Source organism: Anastrepha ludens, chromosome 4, assembly GCF_028408465.1.
Source record: "Anastrepha ludens isolate Willacy chromosome 4, idAnaLude1.1, whole genome shotgun sequence".
NCBI classification, from domain to species: Eukaryota; Metazoa; Arthropoda; class Insecta; order Diptera; family Tephritidae; genus Anastrepha; species Anastrepha ludens.
The window spans coordinates 2,397,668-2,419,971 of NC_071500.1; the positions used below are offsets into that span (position 1 = coordinate 2,397,668).

Here is a 22,304-nt window from a genome sequence, read left to right on the forward strand (position 1 = left end):
ACGCCGCTGCTGTTTATCACTGTACTTGATGACATTATAAGAAAAACAAATATCGATATTCCATCGAACATTGATTGGCGCCCATATCAGAAGCTCTGCGATCTGCATTATGCCGATAATATATGCTTTTTGACACACAAATTGTCTGAAGCACACGCTAAACTTACTGCCTTAGTGCGATATGCAAGCCAAGTTGGATTGCGAGTCAACTTCAAAAAAACGAAGCTTATACGTATCGAAACTCCAAACCAGGACGCACTGTCGCTTGAAGTGGGTGGCACGCTGGTTACAATTGAGGACATCGAAAACTTCTGCTACCTTGGCAGCATAGTGTCAAAAAAAGGTGGAGCGGAAGGTGATGGAAGTTCCCGCATAAACAAAGCTCGCCACGCTTTTCACAAAAGGAATCGAATCTGGTCATCAAGACATATCAGCACAAAAACAAAATTGCGAATTTTCAATACAAGCATCAACCCATTGTTACTTTATGCGTGCGAAACATGGAAAGTCACGGATACCATATGCAATAGCCTACAAACTTTTATCAACAGATATCTGCGCATTATTCGCCGCATATTTTGGCCAAGAGTTATCACCAACGAAAATCTTTGAAATATTTCAATGTGCAAGCCCATCGCAGCTGATATCAAAGAAAGGAAATGGCGTTGGATTGGGCACACTTTACGCAAAGAAGGCAATGACATCACAAAGATGGCCCTAGAATGGAATCCACAAAGCTCCAGAAGAAGAGGACGACCACGAACAACGTGGATGCGATCAACACACGCGGAATACCCATCAAGATGTTCCTGGCATGAAATTCGAAAAATTGCACAAGATCGCTCACGTTGGTCTGAGTTTGTTTCCGCCCTATGCTCTGATTAAGAGCGGTATTTCTTCATATAACTACAATATATAAATAATTTCATGTATAAACTATTTATTGTTAATTTGAAAAGAGATATCAAGGAATAAAAAAAAAAGATAAACATCCTGCAAGTGAAGAAAGAAATGTCAAAATAAATTTTTGCCTGCCTATTTGCCTAATTCATACGGCAGGTTTGAAGATTTTTTTAGACATTGCAAAAGAAGATTTCATTGACAACAGCGCCACCCATAAGGTAAAACAGTGTCCCATATCTCAAGTGCCATTTTAGAAATTGGCGAGAAAAATCTCGAGAATGGCGAGAGTGCGAATTCGCAAATTTCACCTCCGAATATTGCATTCGGAAGTAAGTATTTACATATCTGCAAAGTGGAATAATTCATCCATAAAGAAATGAATGTAAATATTTATTGACGAAACCTATTTATAAGTGCATATGTGTGTTAGTAAGTGTTTTAACAATTGTTTATTTTTCAATATCGAGTTTAAGGATTTCTGCTTTAACAGGTCTGCAACGCTTTAACCGAAACAACCTCTACTCAAAAATGTTACTTATGGAGCGCTACCTCTAAAGAGTGCAACGATTTTAATAATATGATGAAGAGGGCTGTTAAAACAGAGAACCCACAATTAGGACTCTCCATACTTCAGCGGTAGATTCGATTTTTTAAATGTCGAACTGCAGATGCTCTAACTGCAAAAGTGGCCAGCACGATCAGAAAATGAAAAACGATTAGTTTATCCAAATAAATCACGCATTCCGAAGAAATTTAAAGACCAAATTCGACTAAATGTTGGCCAACCAAAGGCTGACTTCGCGCACTTAAATGATGCTAGCTATTTCTTTTAAAATACTGAGATGTCAGCAATAATAACAAAATAAGGCATCAATTTAATTAAAACGATGGGGTGTTTTTTAGCTGCATGAAAACTATGGATATCGATAACTATGGTTTGGCAGCTGAGAATGACAAACTTTATTGACATCTCTGTTCAGTAAGGTTTGGCAACCCATCCTGAATCGTTTAACGCCCGAACAATGCTTCCTTATTGTGGACATTTACTTTGAAAAATATAAATCTGTTCGCGCAATGAAGAATCTGCTGTTGCGATGATTGCATGCATGCCATGCTGACTGAGTTGACTGAACCAAGATGGCGCAACCTACCATACAGCGCGCAACTTGATGCAAATTGCCAAAAATGTATTTCAAAATGAATTTAGTGGCCACTTTCTTTCCCGAAGAGTTCTATTCACTGGCGCCCTCGATTTAACTCCTCTGGACTACATTTCATGTAGCTATGTTAAGCCGTTGGTTTATGTCGACAAACCAGCAACTCTTGAAGCATTATAAGTCAATATTCAAGCCACCATTAACGCCATACGGCCAGACTTGTTAGAAAAAGTGAACAAAAATTGGACTGATCGTATCGTATAACTCTTAACCACAAGTGACAAAGACAAATGCCATATTCAAAAATAAATGTCATGAAATTATCCTCCAGATTATAATAAAAAAAATCATTCCAACAATATTTCTGTTTTATATTATCGAACTCTTAAAAAATACATCCGGTAGTAACTGTTCCTAATAGCCATCAAATCGATGTGGATTATTAAATGTTATCCTTGGTACAACATACCCGCAACACTCGACAAAAATTTCACCCATGGGGCAGATATAACATCCCACGCTTTGTTGCCTATCGATCAATTGTCAGAATAAACTCTGAAAGCACGAAACAAGGACTGTAAGAGCTGGTAATGATGAGGATAATTATGTTAATGTTAGTGATGAATTTATTAAAAGCTTAAGGCTCACGAGTGGTGTAACCATATTTATAAGAATTTAATGGTAGTGAAGATATAGGCTTCACTTCGGGACTATCTTTATTATCTTTCAAGTCAACCCTTTATATTGTAAGATAGTAGGAAAGTTCGAAGCACCTCTCAAAAATAGTATTTAAAGTTCAAACTGAACAGAATAACTGTAGAATTATACAATTTTTAATTTCATATTCCTATGTCAAAGTAACTAAACAGTTAGGCGCATTTTTTGCATAGTTGTCACTGCCCCACTGGTCGGAAGGCCTCGACCCTGACACTGATGAAGGAAACTGTGGCACTAGAGTGACCTTGAACGAGTGTTTAATTGCCATTTGAGTCAGCGTAGCGAATCGTTACAATTTCAGACTGTTGGTAAAACCAAAACGCGCCCACTTCCTATTGCACTAAGCACAGAGCACATTGCACGTATAGTCATATTGACATCCATACTTACACGTGCGTATCTGGGTGTGTTCGTAGATGGTTCCGTGCATATGTGGTGCACAACCGACCAAACATTGCACCAACATTTGGCATCCAGATTCTCTTTCTTACAATGTCTATTCAATGCATGTGGTTTATATGTTTATGTACATGTGTATGTACTTGTACATGCACAAAGTGTAGTTGTTGCGCACATGACGACGATTTCCTCAGAGGTTCAAAGACAAAACAATGCACAAACTATCATTGAATATATACTTACACATTCTGTATGTAGGTGCACAGTATTTATATCGTCATGTCATCCCTGCATAGATATGCATACATACATGTGTACATATACATATGCATTACCAACTCAGTCAATATGCACAGTGGCCATTATGTATACGTGTTGACTTACGCTGCTCAGAGTGCAGATAAAAACTGTCAGCTCACTTGACACAAGAGACACCCTCAAAACGCATTCGAATATTACCACTCCTCCAAGCAACACCCTCTACTGCAACTAAGTACAAATTGGTTGAAAAAATATATATTTCTGAGGTATGGTGGCCCACAACCGGAAAGCAGACAATACTGCTATACTGACTTAAATGACTTACATATATGTATGCTCGTGTGTACATGCCAACATTATGTAGATGTAGGAACTATTGCTTAATTGGCTAACGGACTCTCTTGGAACCATTAAACGTTGTTGAAAAAACATCTGATGAGAACGCAAAAGATGACTGGCTAATGCGTCGATTGAGTTAATAGAGATTTCTGATAATTATATAAAAGAGCAACTAATTTAAGTTGTCATGTGGTCTTTTTTATCTGAAATTACACGTGGATTTAGGCACTCATTGCGAAAGCAATAATTTACACAGCTAAGTATAAGAATATAATTAAGATAGTTAGTTCTCAATAAGCATACACTATAGGTCTATATACATACATGTCATTAGAAGCATATGATTTGTTATTATATGCGAGTGTAATTCTACTTACCTTCGAAGGTCTATCAATCTGTCCCAGAAAGAAGGTGAGCACGGAGATTATAATGAAGTTAACACCGCCGGCGAAATCTGTCAGCTTGTCCATTTGTAAGATGGAATTGATCAGGAAAAATAGGATCTGCATACTGACCGTGACAATCGCACTGATTGCGTAATGGTCATAATCCAATATGTTGATGGCCATTTTTAGGACAGCAGAGTTTCTTTATAAAATTAAACACTATTTCTTGCATAACAACAATGTTATCCTCTCGTCCTTCTTGTTGCTATACCTTGCACTTCACAACCATTTACAGCACTACTCAGGTACTAATTTAATTTTTGTACGATAGTGGTTTTTCATTTCCTTTTTAATAAATTTACACTCCTACATTATTACGACGGTCTTTTAAAACCCCTTATTTTTATTAACTATTTGTATATATTTTGTACCCGCAGACATCAATTAATGTTCATTGGCCTCCTCAGTACAGTTTCACATTACACAAACATCCTTCGCTTTGAGAGTTGGCTGTAAATGCTTTTTATATATTTTATGTTAAAATTTAGTGGATAATACAAAAAAAAGTGTATTTTCTTCTTGATGCTCCCCTAAATTTGTTCTTTGTAATATCAACCCCTGCCTCAACGCTTTGAAAATCACCACTGAATCCCCATGGGAATAATGTAATTTTCCATAAATTTGGTATAAAAGCTTACAGTAATCTCCTATTTTAATTACCCATCTCAAATGCCAAAAAAAATTGTACCCTATGCTTTATTAAAAAACAGAAATTGTGGTGCTGTAAAATATATAACAAAATAGTTCGGAAAACACGAACCAGCTTTTTAATTTGTTTAATTTTTGTTTGAAAAATTTTGTTTTCACTGGAAAATTCGCTAGTTAATCTGTGTCTCGATGTATGAATAGACAGGAAACCAAGTGACATTTGGGCGAAGTCACTTAGCCATGCCATTAAGATATGTGCGATATTTTATGGCTACCCTGAAGATTGCCGACTGCTTTGTGTTCGATTTTATCGCCACCGGCTCTCAATGAAAATGTAGATTTTATCTCCAGGTATCGCATCACACTGTACCAGTGTCGTGGTTTTAATTGTTATCATCGGTTCATTCTAAAAAACACTGAAATAGTCATGGAAAAATCCCCAGATGTTCGGAATATGCAGTTCTGCCAACCTTACTATCGAGGTTTGAGCCAAGGGTCGTTAACGTTGTGGTGGTAGCTGTAGGTGGGAGTGCACAGTCCGCAAGTCCGGGAACCTCCGACACACTGGTTAGGATCTTAGCTAGTGTCTAATAATTTTCTTAAACTTTTCAAACTTATTGCCGCGCTACCAGCAGCATATCTTGCTTGTAGTTCTACTGAAGAATGCAATGGCAAACCTTCGAAAACGTTTCTTCCTTGGCAAAATTCCTCATGCAAAACTATCTGCCGTTCGCAAATGGCATGTAACTGTGGGTCAATTCATTTTGTAGAAGAGTATCAACTTGCAGAACACAAATTAAAGCAGGAGCTCGCCAAACAACCAACAAAAAAAAGCAGCGCCAGTTATATATACATATACGTAGCGCAGAGAATAAATTTCCAGCGGCTTCGTTGTCTGAGTAAAACCGTCATACAAAACCGTTAAACCGTCATACAAACGCATCGAATCTCCAAGTGTTCGATGCGGTACCAACTAGTGGTAGCAGAGGAAGCGGAAGGCCTCCTCTACGTTGGAAAGATCAGGTGAAGAAGGATTTAGCTTCCCTTGGTGTGTCCAACTGGCGCCTGTTAGCATGTGAAAAAACGACTGACGCGCTTTGTTAAACTCGGCCAAATCGCTTAAGCGATTATCGCGCCAATCAAAGAGAAGAAGAATATACGTATATGCATTGTTCATGAATATGTAATTTTTTGCTAGTCTGGAAATATCCTAAAATAATGCATCGGGGTGCACCCTAGAACATTTTAATCGACTACCAGTACCAGATTCATTATGTATCATTCATTCATGTGTGTGTACATGTGCGTACATAAACTCGTGTTTGTTTTTCTCCAACATTTTTTCAATTTTTGTGTTTAAATCACTAAATTCGGACATTTTTTCATGGTTCCGCGATCGTTTAAAATATTGCAATGAATGAAATGTTGGCTTTTTCTGTACTACAAACTGCGCGTCCACCTACTTATGTCCGTATGTACTCATACAAAAGTATTTCATGCTTTGTTTAGAATACATATCACATTTATTTTATGGCGCAAGGGAGCAAACAAGAGCAAGTGGATAAATTACAAAGAATGATATGTGGCAAAAAGGCATCACTGCAATACTAAGTGGTACTTGTGTAAACACCCGCGGAAATAAGTACACAAATTATTATTTTATTTTGAGCAGTCCCTGCCTCTTTGTACTCATACATAAAAGCGATGCTGGGAAGTTGGCAGGCAGCGTATCGGTATTTCAGGTACTTCTAATTAAAAGTGGCAGTGCTTTTTTTTGGGAGGTCTAGTATGTTTTAAATTTTGTATTAGAAAAGCATGTAACTTAAAATTGTCAGCATTTACCCAATTACTTTTTTGAAAACTGGTGACTACCAAAATTTAAAGGAATGTAACGGATTTTATTAAATACCATTTTTAATATAGATTGAGCTTAAAAACTCAACATCCCATTAAGTACGGTTTGATATTGCACCCAACTGAACACACCCTGAATTTTGCAGTATGTAGCGAAAAATTGTAAATGACTTATTATTCGTTGACTAATTGTTGATTCCAGTGTAAATGTTTCCTATAGGGTAATTATGTACGTTTTTTGATATCTACAAACATATCGAACTTCCAACCCCATACCCCCATCGTGTCACCATTAAAAATTTACCAGAAATATTTTGTACAAATCCTATTAAACGCTGAGTGCGTGTGTGCCTGAGCATTTGTGTATTTTCCTCCAGCAAACGTTCAGCGCCGCCTTAGCCTTGAACATTATACGGCCAACTTTTAGTTGGCATTTAACTGAGGTGTATGTTTTAAACTTGAGAAGCACTCACGTGTTATGCCTGCATTAGTGCAGTTTTCGCATTTAAAAATTCGACGTCAACATTTCACAATGCCGTTCGACATGACATGACGTATGAGTAACTTCCCAGTAAAGTTTATACCTACAGGGCATATAAGCGATGGCAACAACGGCAAAAGTATAAATACTTAATTAAACTAAACCTTGGCAACTTAATCTCTTATCCAAACTGTATTATTCGCCATCTTCAACAAATTTGCACTATTTTTATTTTCTATGGCTGAATTCGACTTCTACGCATTCCACAGGTGTGCCTATCATTTGCAGAATCAATGCTAAAAATATTGAAACAAAGTGAATTTACTGTTACTGGCTATTAAATATCACACAATTGTCATTCAGCTATATATTTGCAAGAACGAACATAAACATATGTGAACCATTGTATGTATGCCTATAGCATCCATTACGTATATTTGTACGATGTTTGTATGTATCTGCAATTCAAACCAAATCAAATCAAATATATTCCCGAAATAGACACATGTCCATATATATATATATATATCGCTGCACCAATTGATTTCTAAAGACTATCACTTAAAGTAATGCATTGTTGTCTGCGGAGAAAAACAATTACCTATACATATGTATATGTATATGTGCAGCAAACACCTACAAGCACGTTTTTTCGTATGTCTTTGGTATGTGAGTACGTCTGCATGTAGGAAAAAACATTTACGTTTAGATTTATGGTAACATGTAAGTATATGTACATACATATGTACAACTTTGTACTCATTCAAATATTCCAAATGGTAAAAAGTGACTTTTTAAAATTGTCTGGCAGAGGTATTTTCCATCCGAACAGGTGTTTTTCCGCTTTCTTGCTTACCAACATTCCCCTGCACTTCTCCTAAATATATTTATGCCTAGGGGCGAAAGACACAACCAAAGAACTTCCGCGCGAGCTTTTTTCATTGTCGCCTACGAAACAAGCTGCTTCTTGTTTTAGATACCGTTTCTTATGTCAAACGGCGTACAAAAACTCGTGTAGCGAATTACACAAAAGTAACTCAAATAGACCTTTCTTTACATAGACACATGTGAGTGTGTATCCGCATAAACAAACTCACATACACACCTAGGAAATGTAATATAGAAAACTCAACACTTGACGGTCGACACTTTCCCACTGCTGAGCGAGTTTTTGACCCAAGCGTTGTTTTTGTTTATACTCTCGTTTGCTGTCGCGAATGTGTGAAAACACTGTCATGTATACACAGAAAATTGTTGGGATTCTTATTTATATTCGCAACTGCATCGCCCAAATGTATGTATGCTTGTATGTATACCTAATATTGTATAATATTTGTAAAAGCATAAAAACAATGCGCACGTCTTCACTTCTTGCGTTTTCAAGGATACTCTCAGAAGTGAATTACAATTTTTACTTTTACTTTCAAAATATATGCCACACTTTACATATTTATTCAAGGTGAACATGCATAAATACATAGAAATACTCGTATACGCACTTATCTACGCACATACGTATGTGCGTATTTAAATTAAATAAAGGTTAAAAATGTAATAATACCTCAGAGAATACCACCAACTACTACTTAAAAAACTTTTATTAGATATTCTGATGCGCGCCTATAAATATGCTTCTTTACGTGAGTATACACTTTTTCGCTTTATTGCCACAATAAAACTTTTGAACTTCAAAAATTTGTTATAAATCGCAACTAGAAGTTACATAGAAAATAGATTAGCAACCGACAACCGAATTTAATATTCGCACGGATGCAACCGTTAAAAGCGTCATTCACGACTGTTAAGTTCTTGTTTTGTGTACTGAAGCTGCGAGCGACTTGGAGGAAACTGAATTGTCGTCCCACAGCACATAGATTAGATTGGTTTTTAGTCGCCGATTCCTGTATGCATTTGTTAGAGCTTTTAAAAGCTTCACGTTTTTCTCTCACCGGCTAAATGTAAGTTAAAGGTACAGTGACACCGCGAGATAATCTTGCAATGTGAAAGGTTATTCATATAGAATACGACATTTTCGCTAACAAATCACTTAAAGCTTTATAATAAAGTGTGTTTTTTTTAGAGGTTAGGTTTTTAAGTTGGCACTACTTTTTTCGTAGATGGTCTTTTTGACAGCTGTCACTTGATTTATGCTCAGTTTGGTTTGCCATTTCATAATGAATAGACTTACACCTGAACAACGTTTGCAAATCGTGCAAATTTATTACGAAAATAATGGTTCGGTTCGCGCGACGCATCGCGCACCGCGTCCAATATTCGGTCGACATAATCGTCCATCAGAGTCACTAATTCGATTAATCATGGAGTCCATCCGCCATCGCGCGCAGCAATTGGAGATGTGCCCATCCACTTTATGGAAGATTTTGCGGAAGGATCTTGGTTTGCGGGCTTACAAAATCCAACTCGTGCAAGAATTGAAGCCGAACGACCATCAAGCGCGTCGCACGTTCGGTGAATGGGCCCAAAACGAGATGGCCACCGATCCCGATTTTCACAAGAAAATTTTGTTCAGCGATGAAGCTCACTTTTGGTTGAATGGGTATGTCAATAAGCAAAATTGTCGCATTTGGAGTGACCATAATCCACAAGCCATTGCTGAGACGCCGTTACATCCTCAAAAAGTCACTGTTTGGAGTGCTCTATGGGCAGAGGGAATCATTGGTCCATATTTCTTTAAAAATGAAGCCGGCCATAATGTTACAGTCAATGGAGAGCGCTATAGAACCATGATTAATGACTTTTTCGTGCCTGAATTGGACGATGTTGATGTGGACGACCTTTGGTTCCAACAAGACGGCGCTACATGCCATACAGCCAACGCAACAATCGATTTATTGAAGGAAACTTTTGGTGAGCGCATTATCTCGCGCCGTGGACACGCCACAGGTCCTCCAAGATCGTGCGATATAACACCGCTGGACTATTTCTTGTGGGGCTATGTGAAGTCGCTTGTCTACGCAGATAAGCCCGAGACGATTGACGTCTTGGAAGAGAATATTCGGCGCGTTATTGCTGACATACGGCCCCAATTGCTGCAAAAAGCGGTCGAAAATTGGGCCTCTCGGCTGGAATTTATTCGAGCCAGCCGCGGCGGCCACTTGCCCGAAATCAGTGCCTCAGTGCACCCATAGCTTACGAATATTTGCATAGATTTGGGATGATCATAATTATTTTTACATCTACTTAATTTTGATTTTTTATATGTGTCAAAAGCGCCAGAAAATCTCTATAAGCTATTATTTATAAAAAGTGGAATGTAGACAAACCGAGAAAATTCAACAATGTGAGATCTTGCACTTTTTCAAATGCAACTACAAATATATATATATTATATATAATTGGCGCGTACACCCTTTTTGGGTATTTGGTCGAGCTCCTCCTCCTATTTGCGGTGTGCGTGTTGATGTTGTTCCACAAATGGAGGGGCTTATAGTTTCAAGCCTACTCCGAACGGCAGATATTTTTATTTAATTTTTTTTTTTTTTTACAACTACAAATACACGGTCTTATTATTGCATGTACTGGTGTAATTGGTTTATGTCTCATTTCGTTTCGCTTATTCAAGATGATGGAACCAATTTTTTAGCGTAATTTTCTTTTCATCGGTGCAATTAATAACCTTTTCAGCAAATATTAGTTATTATCGAAGTGAATGCCATGACAAAAACGTAGTAATAGGCATTTGACTGACGTAACGCTCAAAACCCACCATGGTGCCTCGGTGAAAGTAATAGTATAAACAATGTCGGGAAATCAAATATTATATCTCGTTGTGTATAAAGACGTTTTTGTTGGGTGTGAAATATATTATAAAATTGAAGCCGAAAAGGGTTTTAATAGAATTTATGGTAGTCGTAGACGTAGACGGTGGATGCGACAACAACCTCGAGATCGGGACGCACATTTATTTTTCAGAAACCTCAAGTTTTGAAATTTGCCAGCATTATAAGGTCTTTTCCCAGGAAAATAACCAAGTAACTTTTCCAAAGGAAAGAGTAGGCTGTTGTTGTTATAGCAGCATAAACATTCCCGTGCATATACAAGGAATGCTGCTGAAGTGACAGTCCTTGGCCGGATATAAATTCGGGTCGTTCCGGTTACGTAGAACCGACTGTCGTGGGAACGTAACAACTATAACAACAAAGAGTAGGCGAAATCAATGAGAAAAAATACATAAATAATTCAAAAATATCTAATGGCAAGGGTCGACTGATCTTAGTAATGTTAATACATTTTACAAAACTAACATAAATCCCAAAGGAATCCATAAACTATAATTGTAAAATATTCTAGCAAAAAAAAAACAAAGCATATTAGCAGAATGTAGGGGAGCAAATGCACATTTTCCCCCAAGGTGGATTTATTATAATAAATTCGCCTTGTTTTCCCCGAATCTGTCAGGAGTGTCGTACATTTAAGGCGACACTGTATCTTCAGGCCTACAAAATATTTTGACTTCTCTCTTTTTTGTTTTTTTTTTTTCTTCATTTGTTTTGACGTTTTGCTGCTCACATTATTCAATACTATTTTTCAAGCCTTGGCGTTAATTCTGAAATTATTAGGTAGAATTAGCCTATTTCTGTAAAGTGGCGAAGCCACTTATCACCTCCGCCGTTTGAGTTCGGCCTGGAAGCAAATGAAACACTAAAATTAAAGGAATGACATTTGTGTTGCGGCTTCTACGCCAACCGGCTCACCTATCTCATAGTGGCACGTTAAAATTCCTGCGCCAACAATATGCATCACCTGTAGTCATTCCCATTCGTCAACGAAGGTAAGTTACCCAACAACATTTAATTGTCACAATTTGGTTGCCTTGAAATACATTCACGCCATGTTTTTAGTGGTACTACCGAAAAACGGTCAAGTGAGAAAAAAATCCAACTTCCCCCTGTTGTCTCGCCTAAAATATGCCCTGCGGAACCAAAACACTCGCCAAACAAAGTCAATGACTTAGGAAGCGTGCCAAGTTGGTCAAAATGGCCACCACAGACAAAGGATGACAAAAAAACCTCTTCGCAGCGGTTATCACGAGAAAATGTCGAAGGTTATATGTTTAAGCATTTTTTCGACTATATCAAAAATTATGAAAAATTGTTGGAGAAAAACTTCCCATCAGCCATGAAGGTGTATCGCACCTATGTTGACGGAGTTATTGATTTCTACAACGACATGAAATCTTATCTGAAGATAGTACGCATTGTAAATAATTCCCCAATGGGTCTGAAGGCATTGAATCGTAAGGAACTTGAACTTTATATGCAGATGCCTAGAGACATGATGAAGGTGGCTCCTGCTTTATTTGTTGCCGCGCTGCCCCTTGTCGGATATGTGGTGATGCCATTGATGTATGACACTTATGTGCTTACAATGCATTTAATTTGTATATTTATCTTATTGAATCCCATTTAGTTTTGCGTTTCCACAACAATGCCTTTGTTCGCATTTTTGGACATTACAACAACGTACAGAGTTCCAACAAGCTGTGCTGCAAAGACGTCTCAAAAATAACAGACCTGTTTTGAGAATATTACAATCGAAACTAAAAGATGTAAAGAAACACAAAAAACACGGTGAACTACAAGAAATACTGGGCATGTTAGGCAGTGGTTTTCACCCCAGTGTTGAATCACTGCTTAAAATAAAAGACATTTTTGCACATCCACCATACGATTTGCTCTCTCTAAGTGGGAAACATATAGTAAGTTAATTTGTCGAATTTATAATTAAGAACAACTTGTATATGTGAATATGTATTAATTATTCGTAGAACCTGATATGTCAACTACATGGTGTCCCAACGCCTTTGTTCAAGCATTTTCATCTGTCGGAGCATGCTTTTTTGGTACATCACATGGATTTGGCTATTGTGCGCGAGGGTCACGTTCATAATATGCATCCGGACGACATACGCCGGTCTTGCTATATTCGAGGACTTAATCCCAATAACCTTAGCATTGACGAAATGATAGCATGGCTTCGTGATTGGATTAAAATTTCTACATCGATCGAAGAACAACACATAAGCATGTTCCTGTACCTGCCAGTCCTATTAGGCTACAACCATCCAAACAATTGGCACTTAATTTATGACAGTAAATAAGAATGTTAAACCTATAAAATCAAGAATTATTTACAATAAACCCTTAAAGTTTTATGTTAAAAACGCGCTAAACTGGATTAATATATCGAATAGTCCGATAAGCATCAATTAAAAAAGGCTAGAATAAATTTTCCTGACCATCCTGTTTTACTTAACAAATGGTTCCCATACTTTACGGAAAATCCCGTATTCCTTGGAGGACTTAAGATCAAACATTTTGCTTTATTTTATTTTAGACCAAATACATTCCCCAACCTAACATTTCTTCATTAAATTAAACTAATAGAAAATTCATCATCAATAGCACCCATTGCCTCCACAGAAGCAATAGAAAATTACAATAAACAATAATAATGTCTTTGTTTTAGATGTTTAGCCCATTATCAAGCAGATGTTGCTTTTAACGTCTTGCAAGTTAGTTCCAAACTTGTAAATACGAAATAAGACACTGCATTCAGTTATTCCTACAAAATAAATTTATTTTCCTTTGAATAGTCAACTAGTACACAAGCATACTAAGCTGAAAAGTTAGAACACGGTATTTATTTTTTTGCAGCACCCTTCTTTACACCTTGTGACTTCAGTTCTCGAATGCGTTCACGTTTGTCCTTCTTCAACTTGCGTTCTGTGCCGTCGGACTTAGTGCGTTTCTTCAGCGTGTTAAAAGCAATGGTAAGTAACTTGTTACGTTGACGCTTTGCATAACGCAGCTTGAAGCGATCGAAATCATTCAAATGCGAACGCTGCAAATAAAAAATTAAATTGTTTAAACTAGATGGCAGAGAATCGACATAACTTAATCAAAAGATTTTTTTCAGAATAAATATATTAGCTTCATTTATGTATCAGCCGGCAATTCCTATCAAGAACTTTCATTATCATCACGCGTACGTAATTATTCTTAATACCCAGTTTCTACAAATTTAAATTACCTTGCAAATATTCTGCGATCTTGCTGACCACGGGCTTGCCTTCCATTGGGCTTTCATGTCGCTGTCCTTCCATGCTTTGCGCACAATTCGTGTGGGAGCAGTGAAGGGGAACTTAATGCGGTATTTTGTCAAATGCAGATTATTCAATCTGTATTCCTGACGTGGTACTCCTGTCAATGGGCCATCGACAAGTACCTGAAATAAGAAAAATTTTAAATTAAGCTTCAAAATTATTCCGAGATTGTTGCTAAGCACTTGGGGGATACGTTTTCAGTTGTGGTTGTAACTAGCTTCAGTTATGTATCAGTTGGCACTTCCTATCGTCAACCGTTTCATCACAAGCGTATCCCCCTCTAAACAATAATTTTATTCACTAACCCGTGTTTGATCAATAACATCAACAATCGCAACGAGGCGCCCCTTCAAGGGACCCGCTGAGCATTTAGCAATGCGACCAGTCTGTACAAACCTCTGGAAAGGCTGTAAATAAAGATATGCAAGATATTATAATAAAACATTTTTCCAATAGTATGCACTCCACGTTTCTGATAGCAGCTACGCAAGCATATACTATCATCCCACGTGAAGACCTTTTGCGAACTCAAATTCTTCACTTTGACAAATAAACTAAATTGTTGCAAAATAATGAACACAATTACTTATTTCAAATATTTCATAACAATTTATTTGTATTTTATTAAAATACGATACTGGTAGAGAAATTGTCATGCCTCTTACCATCGTTAACCGGAAAGAAAGAAACTTGGCTGTAGTTTCACAAATTAGACACTTTCAATCGCCACTTTGACACTGAACTGTAACGAGGCAAAGAAGAAATAGTGATGACAGCTCAGATATGTTATATCACTTTACTAAAACTAGGAAGCATTTTTCCATGAATATGTAAATTCCTACAGGTGGGAGCATCAAATGCCAAAAATGTCAGATGTTCTTTTGGTGCTTCTTTTACGGTTGTTTTCTACATCTAAGTGAATTTTATTTTTTCGTTTAGAATAAATAGAACCATTATTTAGGGGAACAACAAAATAATGTCACACTTCAAGCAAAGCAATCCCAGCAACAGTTTAACATCGAGAACGATCTACATTAATCCAAATTTTAACAAGCATAATACTAATGTTTGTGATGGAGCAGCAGACACTGGAAAAACTAAAATAATATCATCTGGTGCACACATTAACCCATTGTTTTTGGGAGCTTATCGAGCACCCGCAATACATATGAACCCCAACTTTCTCAAAAACAAACTCGTGGATCAACGAAATTACAAAGAAATAAATACAATCTCTTTAGATAGACATTTACAGCAAGATATAACCAATCAGTGTTCACGTCCGAGCCAGATATCAGACATACCAATTTTGGTCGCTAACACGAATGAATCTATAGAAAGAAAAAGTTCATCTCAAAAAATTATAAGCAAATCGAGGACAAAAATTGTTCGTGAACCAGCTGTAATATATAAAATTCCGTTGCCACCGCCAGCACCCCCCCTCATACGTTTAAGTAGTAAAAAGTTGGTGAGACGTACACATGCATTTCCGGCAATCAACTTATCCCACAGTATTACCCCCGCATCCACTATTAGCACAATGGGAAAGTACAAACTGGTCCGAAAAGTCAAAATAACCGGCAACGAGACTAAAAGTAAAGCCATAACATCAGAAATTAAATTAAAACGCAAAACTTTTGTGGCACGCTATGCACTACAACGCTCGAATTCCGATCCCAAAATGTCTTCAACGTAAGTTAACGAAAATTGATGTTAGTATAAATTTAACATTCACGTGATTTCAGATCATCTAAACTCCGGTCATTGCCCGTTAACAAGAAGCTACAGATGTTGAACATCAACGGTGTCCTCTATAGGTCAACTCGCAACAAATTACAAAGAAAAGATGCAAGCGTACCTCCAAATCAAATAGGGTCAATAAAAATGTCCGCGTTAAACACAAAGTCAAATTCTATTAAAGACGCAACCCAGAAATCCAGCAAAAGTTCTTATGGCCGTGTACTATTTGTAAGCGGAACGAAATTCATATTAGATAAGAATGGCTTCAAACTAACACGTATTCCGCCTACGTGCAAGGAGAATTTGGCGAACATCCAAAAATCGGGTGAAACTCATCAAAGGCAGCGACAACGCATAGACATTGGTGGATTGACCTACATCGCTTCCACAACCCAAAATGTGTTTGTTCGGACCCGCAACCACTTGGCATTAGCACATTTAAATACAGCAAAAAGTCGCAGTCTGCACCTGCTGACACGTCGACTAGTGAAAAGTAATATTCCGTGTGCCATTTTCCAACGCTTAGGCAAGTGTATTGCCCATGAACGGGGGAAGTGCAACAGAGTGCACGATAAGCGACAAGTTACTATATGTCCGCGGTTTGTAGTCGCAGATTTCCAATAAAATGCATAAGTATTATTTGATACTATCGAAATTTCATTCGACAGGTTTTTGCGCGGTGAATGCAACAATTCCGAGTGTTTACTTTCGCACAATGTTTCGCTTGCGAAAATGCCAGTTTGTAAATTCTTTTTGCAAGGTGTTTGCGTTCGTACAGACTGCCCTTATCTACACAAAAAACTCAGCGTCAACGCGGATGTATGCCCAGATTTTTTGCGGGGATACTGCAACTTGGCACAGCAGGTAAATACGCAGAGAAGAAATTTACATAAATCCATATTTGTTAATGACGTTTTTTATTTTGGCTAGTGCAACAAACGTCACGAATTCGTGTGTCCAGAATATGAGCGCAGTGGGAACTGTGAAGTAGGTAGTTGTATATATTGTAAGAATCGCAAAAGAAAACTTTTAAATGAGCAACCGAATCAACAAAATAAAGCAGTTATTGCATCGATAAGAAAGGAAAGTCCTGTGCCTGACAGTCAAGAAGACTCAGGAGTGGCACTTCGGTATTTCATTGGCAAAAACACAAATGCGACGACCGGTGACTTAAGTGAAATCCACGCAGACGCACAATCAGAACTCGATTCAGATCACGAAATGCCTTCCATTCCTGTTCGCCCCAAGGTGGGCGCATTACCTGCCTTTATACCTCTTTCGCAAAATAGCAGTGAACTTTAATTTGGCAAATGAGCCTTGCATATTCAAAAACATTTTGTCAGACCACATTTAAATTGATACTGTAAGACTTTTAACTACAAAAAAAGGCTTCATACTTTAAATTATTTGAACCGTTCCAACGGCAGTTGACTCTACCTTGCATTAAATGCTAGTACTTATTATTGTTTATGCTGCTAAACAATCACAGTGTTTGAACCTTTATGACCCTCTAAATAGGAAGAAATAAAATCCTCTTTCCAATCCAAAATAAATATGAACATTCTTGACATTTCATTGTTGTGTATCATAATATCAATAAGGTAATTATAGATTTATTTGAATAATCGCAATTGTTACCATTACTTTTTTCATTTAAGTTTAAGTAAATACTCAGCATTTTTGTATATCAAATAAGTCAGAGATTGCATAGACATATATATTTACATAGCACATGCAATACACAAAATCCAATCTTATAAAGTATCTAAAGCGTTACATTGCACAAAGACGTAATCTTTATGTTCTTCGATTGATTTCTGCACACATTTCTTCTTAAAAACTAGAAAATATGTGGGTTTAGGTAACAAGTAGAAAGTTTTCATGTTGCTAAGTTGGTGGTATGAGGTTGCACTGATTACATTATTTCTAATAACAAATCGAATGGATATGATGACTTTGACTTCTGACTTTTGACAATTACATTTACAAACACATACATCATTTGATATGAACATTACAAAATTTGTTTAAATAATGGGTGAGAAAATCGCTGCTACAGAGGGGCACATCTCGAAATCATATTTATTGAAATTTTTATAGATTTCCTAGATTAGTTTTCGAAAAGTATTGTAAATTTGGTTCTTTATAGAATAAACGAAAACAGCTGCCCAAGCAAGCAAATTGATTGCATACCAGAAACAAAAAATTATCATGTATTCAAATGTTACTCCGTTAATGCAACATTTTGCACCGGTTGATGTAAAAATGAAATATGAGTCGAGCCCTTATTCTACAGAAACTAAAGCAAAAGAGTATTGTAATTATCGTTCTGACCAGCTATCTGGGTGCCTTACATACAAGTCTACAAAATATTCGATGTACATATTTTTACTTATATGGATATTTATCAAATATTTCGTGTAGTTAAACTTCTCATTATTTTATAAAGTAATCCATAGCGAAATAATTAACTTAAGCTTTTAATTTAGTCTACTAAGTGCAAATCTTATTGCTTTTAATTTACGAGAATGTATCTTATGTATATGAAGCGAGAAGAGTGAAGCGAATAAATGCGAAAATATCACAATACTATAGTAAATAAATTTGAGATCGTGAACGGTGTAAAATTACAAATGTCGCCGAACTATACATGTATGAGTATACCAACATACATATATATATGCTTTATATGTAGTGCAATATTTTTAGTATGAAGTTTATAGAACTGGTTAAGGGGAATATTGGCGAAAGAGTAACCCAGTTAGTTTAGAATTTGACTTTAAAATGTTACGAAAAGTATTTCCCATTATTGCACTTCAGTATATATTATTCTACGCAAACTGATATTCCAGGACATAATCAGCATGCCTGCTAAAATTCTAGAATCAAAAATATTGCAAGCATAATTTTATGCGTAGTGTATGGAATTAAAAAAAAAAACATTTTAAGGAACGCATTATCTATTGGAGAAGGTGCATAGAAATTTCGCTGTTTTTTGGTGCCTAATGCACTAATTGTGATTTGCCAGTAAAACTTTGCTTTAGGTATGCCTCGCATCATACTGTTTGACTTTTTCAGGTATGGCAGCTTTCTCCACAATGACATGCTTAGCGAGTTCATCCAATGATTTCACGTAAACTAATTTACGCCAGAATTTTGCACTGTAATCAAAATTAGATTTAAATACATATTTATTTCAAAAGGCTAAATATGATTTCAGATTAGTTTATAAATACCTTACAAACGGCCGAGTCATCCATACTATAGACTTTATCCAGAACGTTGGATGCACTAAATACATATTTTTCAGACTTTTTCTTAAACGTCGGTCCAATAGTTGGTAACACCTGTAAAATTACATGAATAACTTTTATAAATGTATAAATATTTTTTATTTACGGTATCAATACTTTTTCAACCATGGAAATGGTGGTACATTGCGCCGGTTGGTACCGCCATGCAAATAAATAAGCACATAGTCCTCTGTAACTAATTGTTCCAATGTCTTTACAACATATAGAAATAAATTGTCCATTACGTAGCTGTAATCAGCACGCGAGCGGTCCGGCAGATGGCAGGCGCAAAAAATTACAATAGCATTGTGCCCTCCAGCTTGAAGGTAACCACCATGTGAGAGAACACGTTTATAAGGCTCGATCACGCGCATATCTATTTCTCGGGTACGACCATCGGGCAATGTAATTTTTTGCCAATTTCGTGAATCCCGTCTTTCTTCAGCTGCTGAATATTGAGGCAACTGACTAGTTCCTGCATCTATATTACCAGTTAACGCCAATGAATGCTCATGTGGAGTCGGGGTTGCAGCTTCTGGAAATTCGTCATCGTCGTCAATGCAATTAACAACTCCAACATCACCATCTTCACTATCATCATCTAGCCCGTCAATCAATGAACTTGATGGGCTTAGTGAGGCCAAATTATGTTCTATATCTTCATCATCATCAAAACTGTGATTTGAAATTGAATCTAATGATGAAATATCATCACCACCATTGCAATTTGTTGATCCATTTCGTATGCGCCGGCAATTTTTCTGTGCATCATTACTAACAGTCGGAATTAGCGCCACCGTCTGAAAGTTGGCTTCAACAGCAGCGTGATACTGCGAAACATCTGCTTCTGATTCGCTGCTCAATAGATCAGGACTGTGGGCTCGTAAAAACGTCAGCGTATTGTGTGCTGGAGCTGGTGCCACAGCTGTGCCGCGAATGTTGTTTAATGTATTTCGCTCAATTATTGTACTTCGTTTTGGGGGCGATTGCACATGTTCATATTGCGGCACTACGTCAGGAAAATTGTTTCGCTTCGCATCAGTATTCGTCGTAACTAAATTTGCCGAACTTTGTTCGTTATCTGATCCCGTGGGGGACATCAAAGGATGGCTGTCCGTTAGTGTACGTTCAATATTCTGGCGCTGTGGAATTAGCTCCAAGGGCAATGCGTCTGGTCGAACACATCTATTGTCTAAATTAGATGTTACCTCCTTTACTATTTTTGAATCTTTCCTTTTCAATGTGCCGTTTGATACCAAAATTGGCTCTTTTATGAGTACTTGGTGTATATTGTGAATGCTATGCGTTGGTGATTGAGAGACATCAGGATCATCATCTTCACCAAGTGGCGAAACACCCGCTGATCCCTGCGAAGTTGTTGTATCAGAAATATCCATTTTGCTGTCCGTTAAAGGACTTTCCATCTGTAAACTGGAAATAAAAAGAACTTCTTTAAAAACTATTTGATTTGCATTCCCAATCGATTAATCAGCGCTTTGACATTTCCTTTTTTGCGCACGTATACGTATATGAAAGTACTTTGCAGTGATATTGCTCACCTCATAGTACAAATTAGTAGAGCAACACTTCCTTATTTATGATTCTAATTAATTAATCCGAAAAAATTCGACTCAACAAAGATTTTCCAGTAAGAGCAGCAATTTTCACGCAAAAAATAAATAAAAAACGTTAATATTTCATCAGTCATCGAAACTATTATCATGTTGCCAGATGTGCAGAAAAGATACAACGAAACGACAAATTTAATTTTTTTTCTTTTAACATTATTTTGAAGAGGACGACTTCTCAAAACAGTTACTTTAATTCTTGCGATTTTGAAGCCTTTCCTCAAGCTCCTTACCAATAAAAAAAAAAAACAGAAAAAACAAAAAGAAACTTGCGAAAATTCAGTGAATGGCTTGATAATATTGTGATTTGTAAGTTTTAAATTAAACAAACTAGTGAAAACTAAATGGCGCATGTTAAATTGTAAATGCACAAATGAATATAAAGCCTCCAAATTCAATTTTTCTGCGATTTTATGTCGATAACGCCGTTGCAAGAATATGTATGTGTATGTACATAATTTCTATTGCTTCCGCCTACTCTTCCTCTTCACAAACAAGAAATTCCCGTTTCTCTTCCTTGTATATTCTCAGAGCCTGACATCACAGGGATTTGTTGAAAATATGTGTGACTTATCAGAAAAGTTGTTTGCGTAGCCTAGGCGTCCCGACAGTTGCGATTCACTTTCAAATAACCGCCATTAGTGCCGTTTCGTACAAATTACATGCTCTGACTCCGATTATTTGTGAGTTACAATTTAATTTTGCCGAATTGGACACTTACATCAAATCATTGACCATATTTACTGTTTTCGCGAACAGTAAATAAGTAATACAAGTAAAAACACTCGTGTTGTACGTGTTTGACAGGTTCCTAGGTGTGTAATAATGTGACTGATTGGTGTTTTCACTTGAACGTATTGACAGGCACCTTATGTGTGAGTTTGACAGTTTGTGTAATATTGTGAGTGATTGGTTTATTTTGCTTGAGCGTATTTGCGCGGCTGCTATGCCAAATTAGAAATTCTGTGTTAACATTTAAAACAATATCGACAAAACAGTCTACAAAATAATACCTTTGACTTGGAAAATTTATATTTTTCATATTAGTTCGGGGTAAAAGAAATTATTACTATTATTTTTACGCAAATGGTTTAATAATACGTTCACATATAAGTAGATGATCTACTTTTTCGTGCTTAATTCCCGTAATTAAAAACCGAGATTTCCCATACAAAATTTCTCTCCCAAAATCTGAGATTATAAAATAATCCTCGATAGTAACCATACTTTTTGGCATACAACTCTGTGTTTTCTGTGTTATCGATAATTATTATTACGTATGTGAGGAGAAACACAAAATAAAAACTAAAAA

The 22,304-nt window shown here is 36.8% G+C and overlaps 5 protein-coding genes across 5 annotated transcripts in view; 2 read left to right on the plus strand and 3 right to left on the minus strand.

Moving 5' to 3' along the window:
- LOC128859637 (uncharacterized) overlaps positions 1 to 9,037 on the minus strand; it is a 31,024-nt gene extending 21,987 nt beyond the window's left edge. The window contains exons 1-2 of the mRNA XM_054096601.1: positions 8,767 to 9,037; positions 4,154 to 4,681 (exon numbers count right to left, since the gene is read on the minus strand). Coding sequence (XP_053952576.1) covers positions 4,154 to 4,345 — 192 coding nt within the window. The 5' untranslated portion in view covers positions 4,346 to 4,681; positions 8,767 to 9,037. The remainder of the gene's footprint in view (positions 1 to 4,153; positions 4,682 to 8,766) is intronic.
- Positions 9,038 to 11,700: 2,663 nt separating this feature from the next.
- On the plus strand, positions 11,701 to 13,391 carry LOC128860986 (LETM1 domain-containing protein 1). The gene is made up of 4 exons (XM_054098811.1): positions 11,701 to 11,997; positions 12,068 to 12,571; positions 12,636 to 12,924; positions 12,994 to 13,391. Exons 1-4 carry the CDS (start codon positions 11,882 to 11,884, stop codon positions 13,324 to 13,326), a joined length of 1,242 nt encoding a protein of 413 aa, XP_053954786.1. The 5' UTR covers positions 11,701 to 11,881; the 3' UTR covers positions 13,327 to 13,391.
- Positions 13,392 to 13,779: 388 nt separating this feature from the next.
- On the minus strand, positions 13,780 to 14,753 carry LOC128860777 (60S ribosomal protein L14; the record flags this gene model as incomplete). Its single annotated transcript, XM_054098516.1, has 3 exons — positions 13,780 to 14,069; positions 14,259 to 14,453; positions 14,637 to 14,753. Coding segments are annotated over 3 exons (513 nt in total), but the record flags the coding sequence as incomplete, so codon positions are not given.
- A 431-nt stretch (positions 14,754 to 15,184) lies between these two features.
- LOC128860982 (zinc finger CCCH domain-containing protein 3) lies at positions 15,185 to 18,658 on the plus strand. Its single transcript, XM_054098807.1, has 4 exons — positions 15,185 to 16,023; positions 16,077 to 16,670; positions 16,740 to 16,935; positions 17,002 to 18,658. The coding sequence occupies exons 1-4, from the start codon at positions 15,308 to 15,310 to the stop codon at positions 17,371 to 17,373; spliced, it is 1,878 nt and encodes a 625-aa protein (XP_053954782.1). The 5' UTR covers positions 15,185 to 15,307; the 3' UTR covers positions 17,374 to 18,658.
- LOC128860984 (uncharacterized) lies at positions 18,126 to 21,097 on the minus strand. Its single transcript, XM_054098810.1, has 4 exons — positions 20,924 to 21,097; positions 19,482 to 20,795; positions 19,308 to 19,418; positions 18,126 to 19,232 (listed from the first exon to the last, which is right to left on the minus strand). Exons 1-4 carry the CDS (start codon positions 20,926 to 20,928, stop codon positions 19,112 to 19,114), a joined length of 1,551 nt encoding a protein of 516 aa, XP_053954785.1. The 5' UTR covers positions 20,929 to 21,097; the 3' UTR covers positions 18,126 to 19,111.
- Between the last annotated feature and the right edge of the window lie 1,207 nt (positions 21,098 to 22,304).

What these genes read in the sequence shown, in the direction of transcription:
- LOC128860986 (XM_054098811.1), top strand. Translation starts at nt 11,882, where the DNA reads ATGACATTTGTGTTGCGGCTTCTACGCCAACCGGCTCACCTATCTCAT. An exon ending in ATTCCCATTCGTCAACGAAG is followed by an intron (nt 11,998 to 12,067) that starts GTAAGTTACCCA and finishes CCATGTTTTTAG; the next exon opens with TGGTACTACCGAAAAACGGT. An exon ending in CTCTAAGTGGGAAACATATA is followed by an intron (nt 12,925 to 12,993) that starts GTAAGTTAATTT and finishes AATTATTCGTAG; the next exon opens with AACCTGATATGTCAACTACA.
- LOC128860982 (XM_054098807.1), top strand. Translation starts at nt 15,308, where the DNA reads ATGTCACACTTCAAGCAAAGCAATCCCAGCAACAGTTTAACATCGAGA. An exon ending in GATCCCAAAATGTCTTCAAC is followed by an intron (nt 16,024 to 16,076) that starts GTAAGTTAACGA and finishes ACGTGATTTCAG; the next exon opens with ATCATCTAAACTCCGGTCAT. An exon ending in ACTGCAACTTGGCACAGCAG is followed by an intron (nt 16,936 to 17,001) that starts GTAAATACGCAG and finishes TATTTTGGCTAG; the next exon opens with TGCAACAAACGTCACGAATT.
- LOC128860984 (XM_054098810.1), bottom strand. An exon ending in CCATTTCCATGGTTGAAAAA is followed by an intron (nt 19,419 to 19,481) that starts GTATTGATACCG and finishes GTAATTTTACAG; the next exon opens with GTGTTACCAACTATTGGACC. An exon ending in ATGACTCGGCCGTTTGTAAG is followed by an intron (nt 19,233 to 19,307) that starts GTATTTATAAAC and finishes TTTTGATTACAG; the next exon opens with TGCAAAATTCTGGCGTAAAT.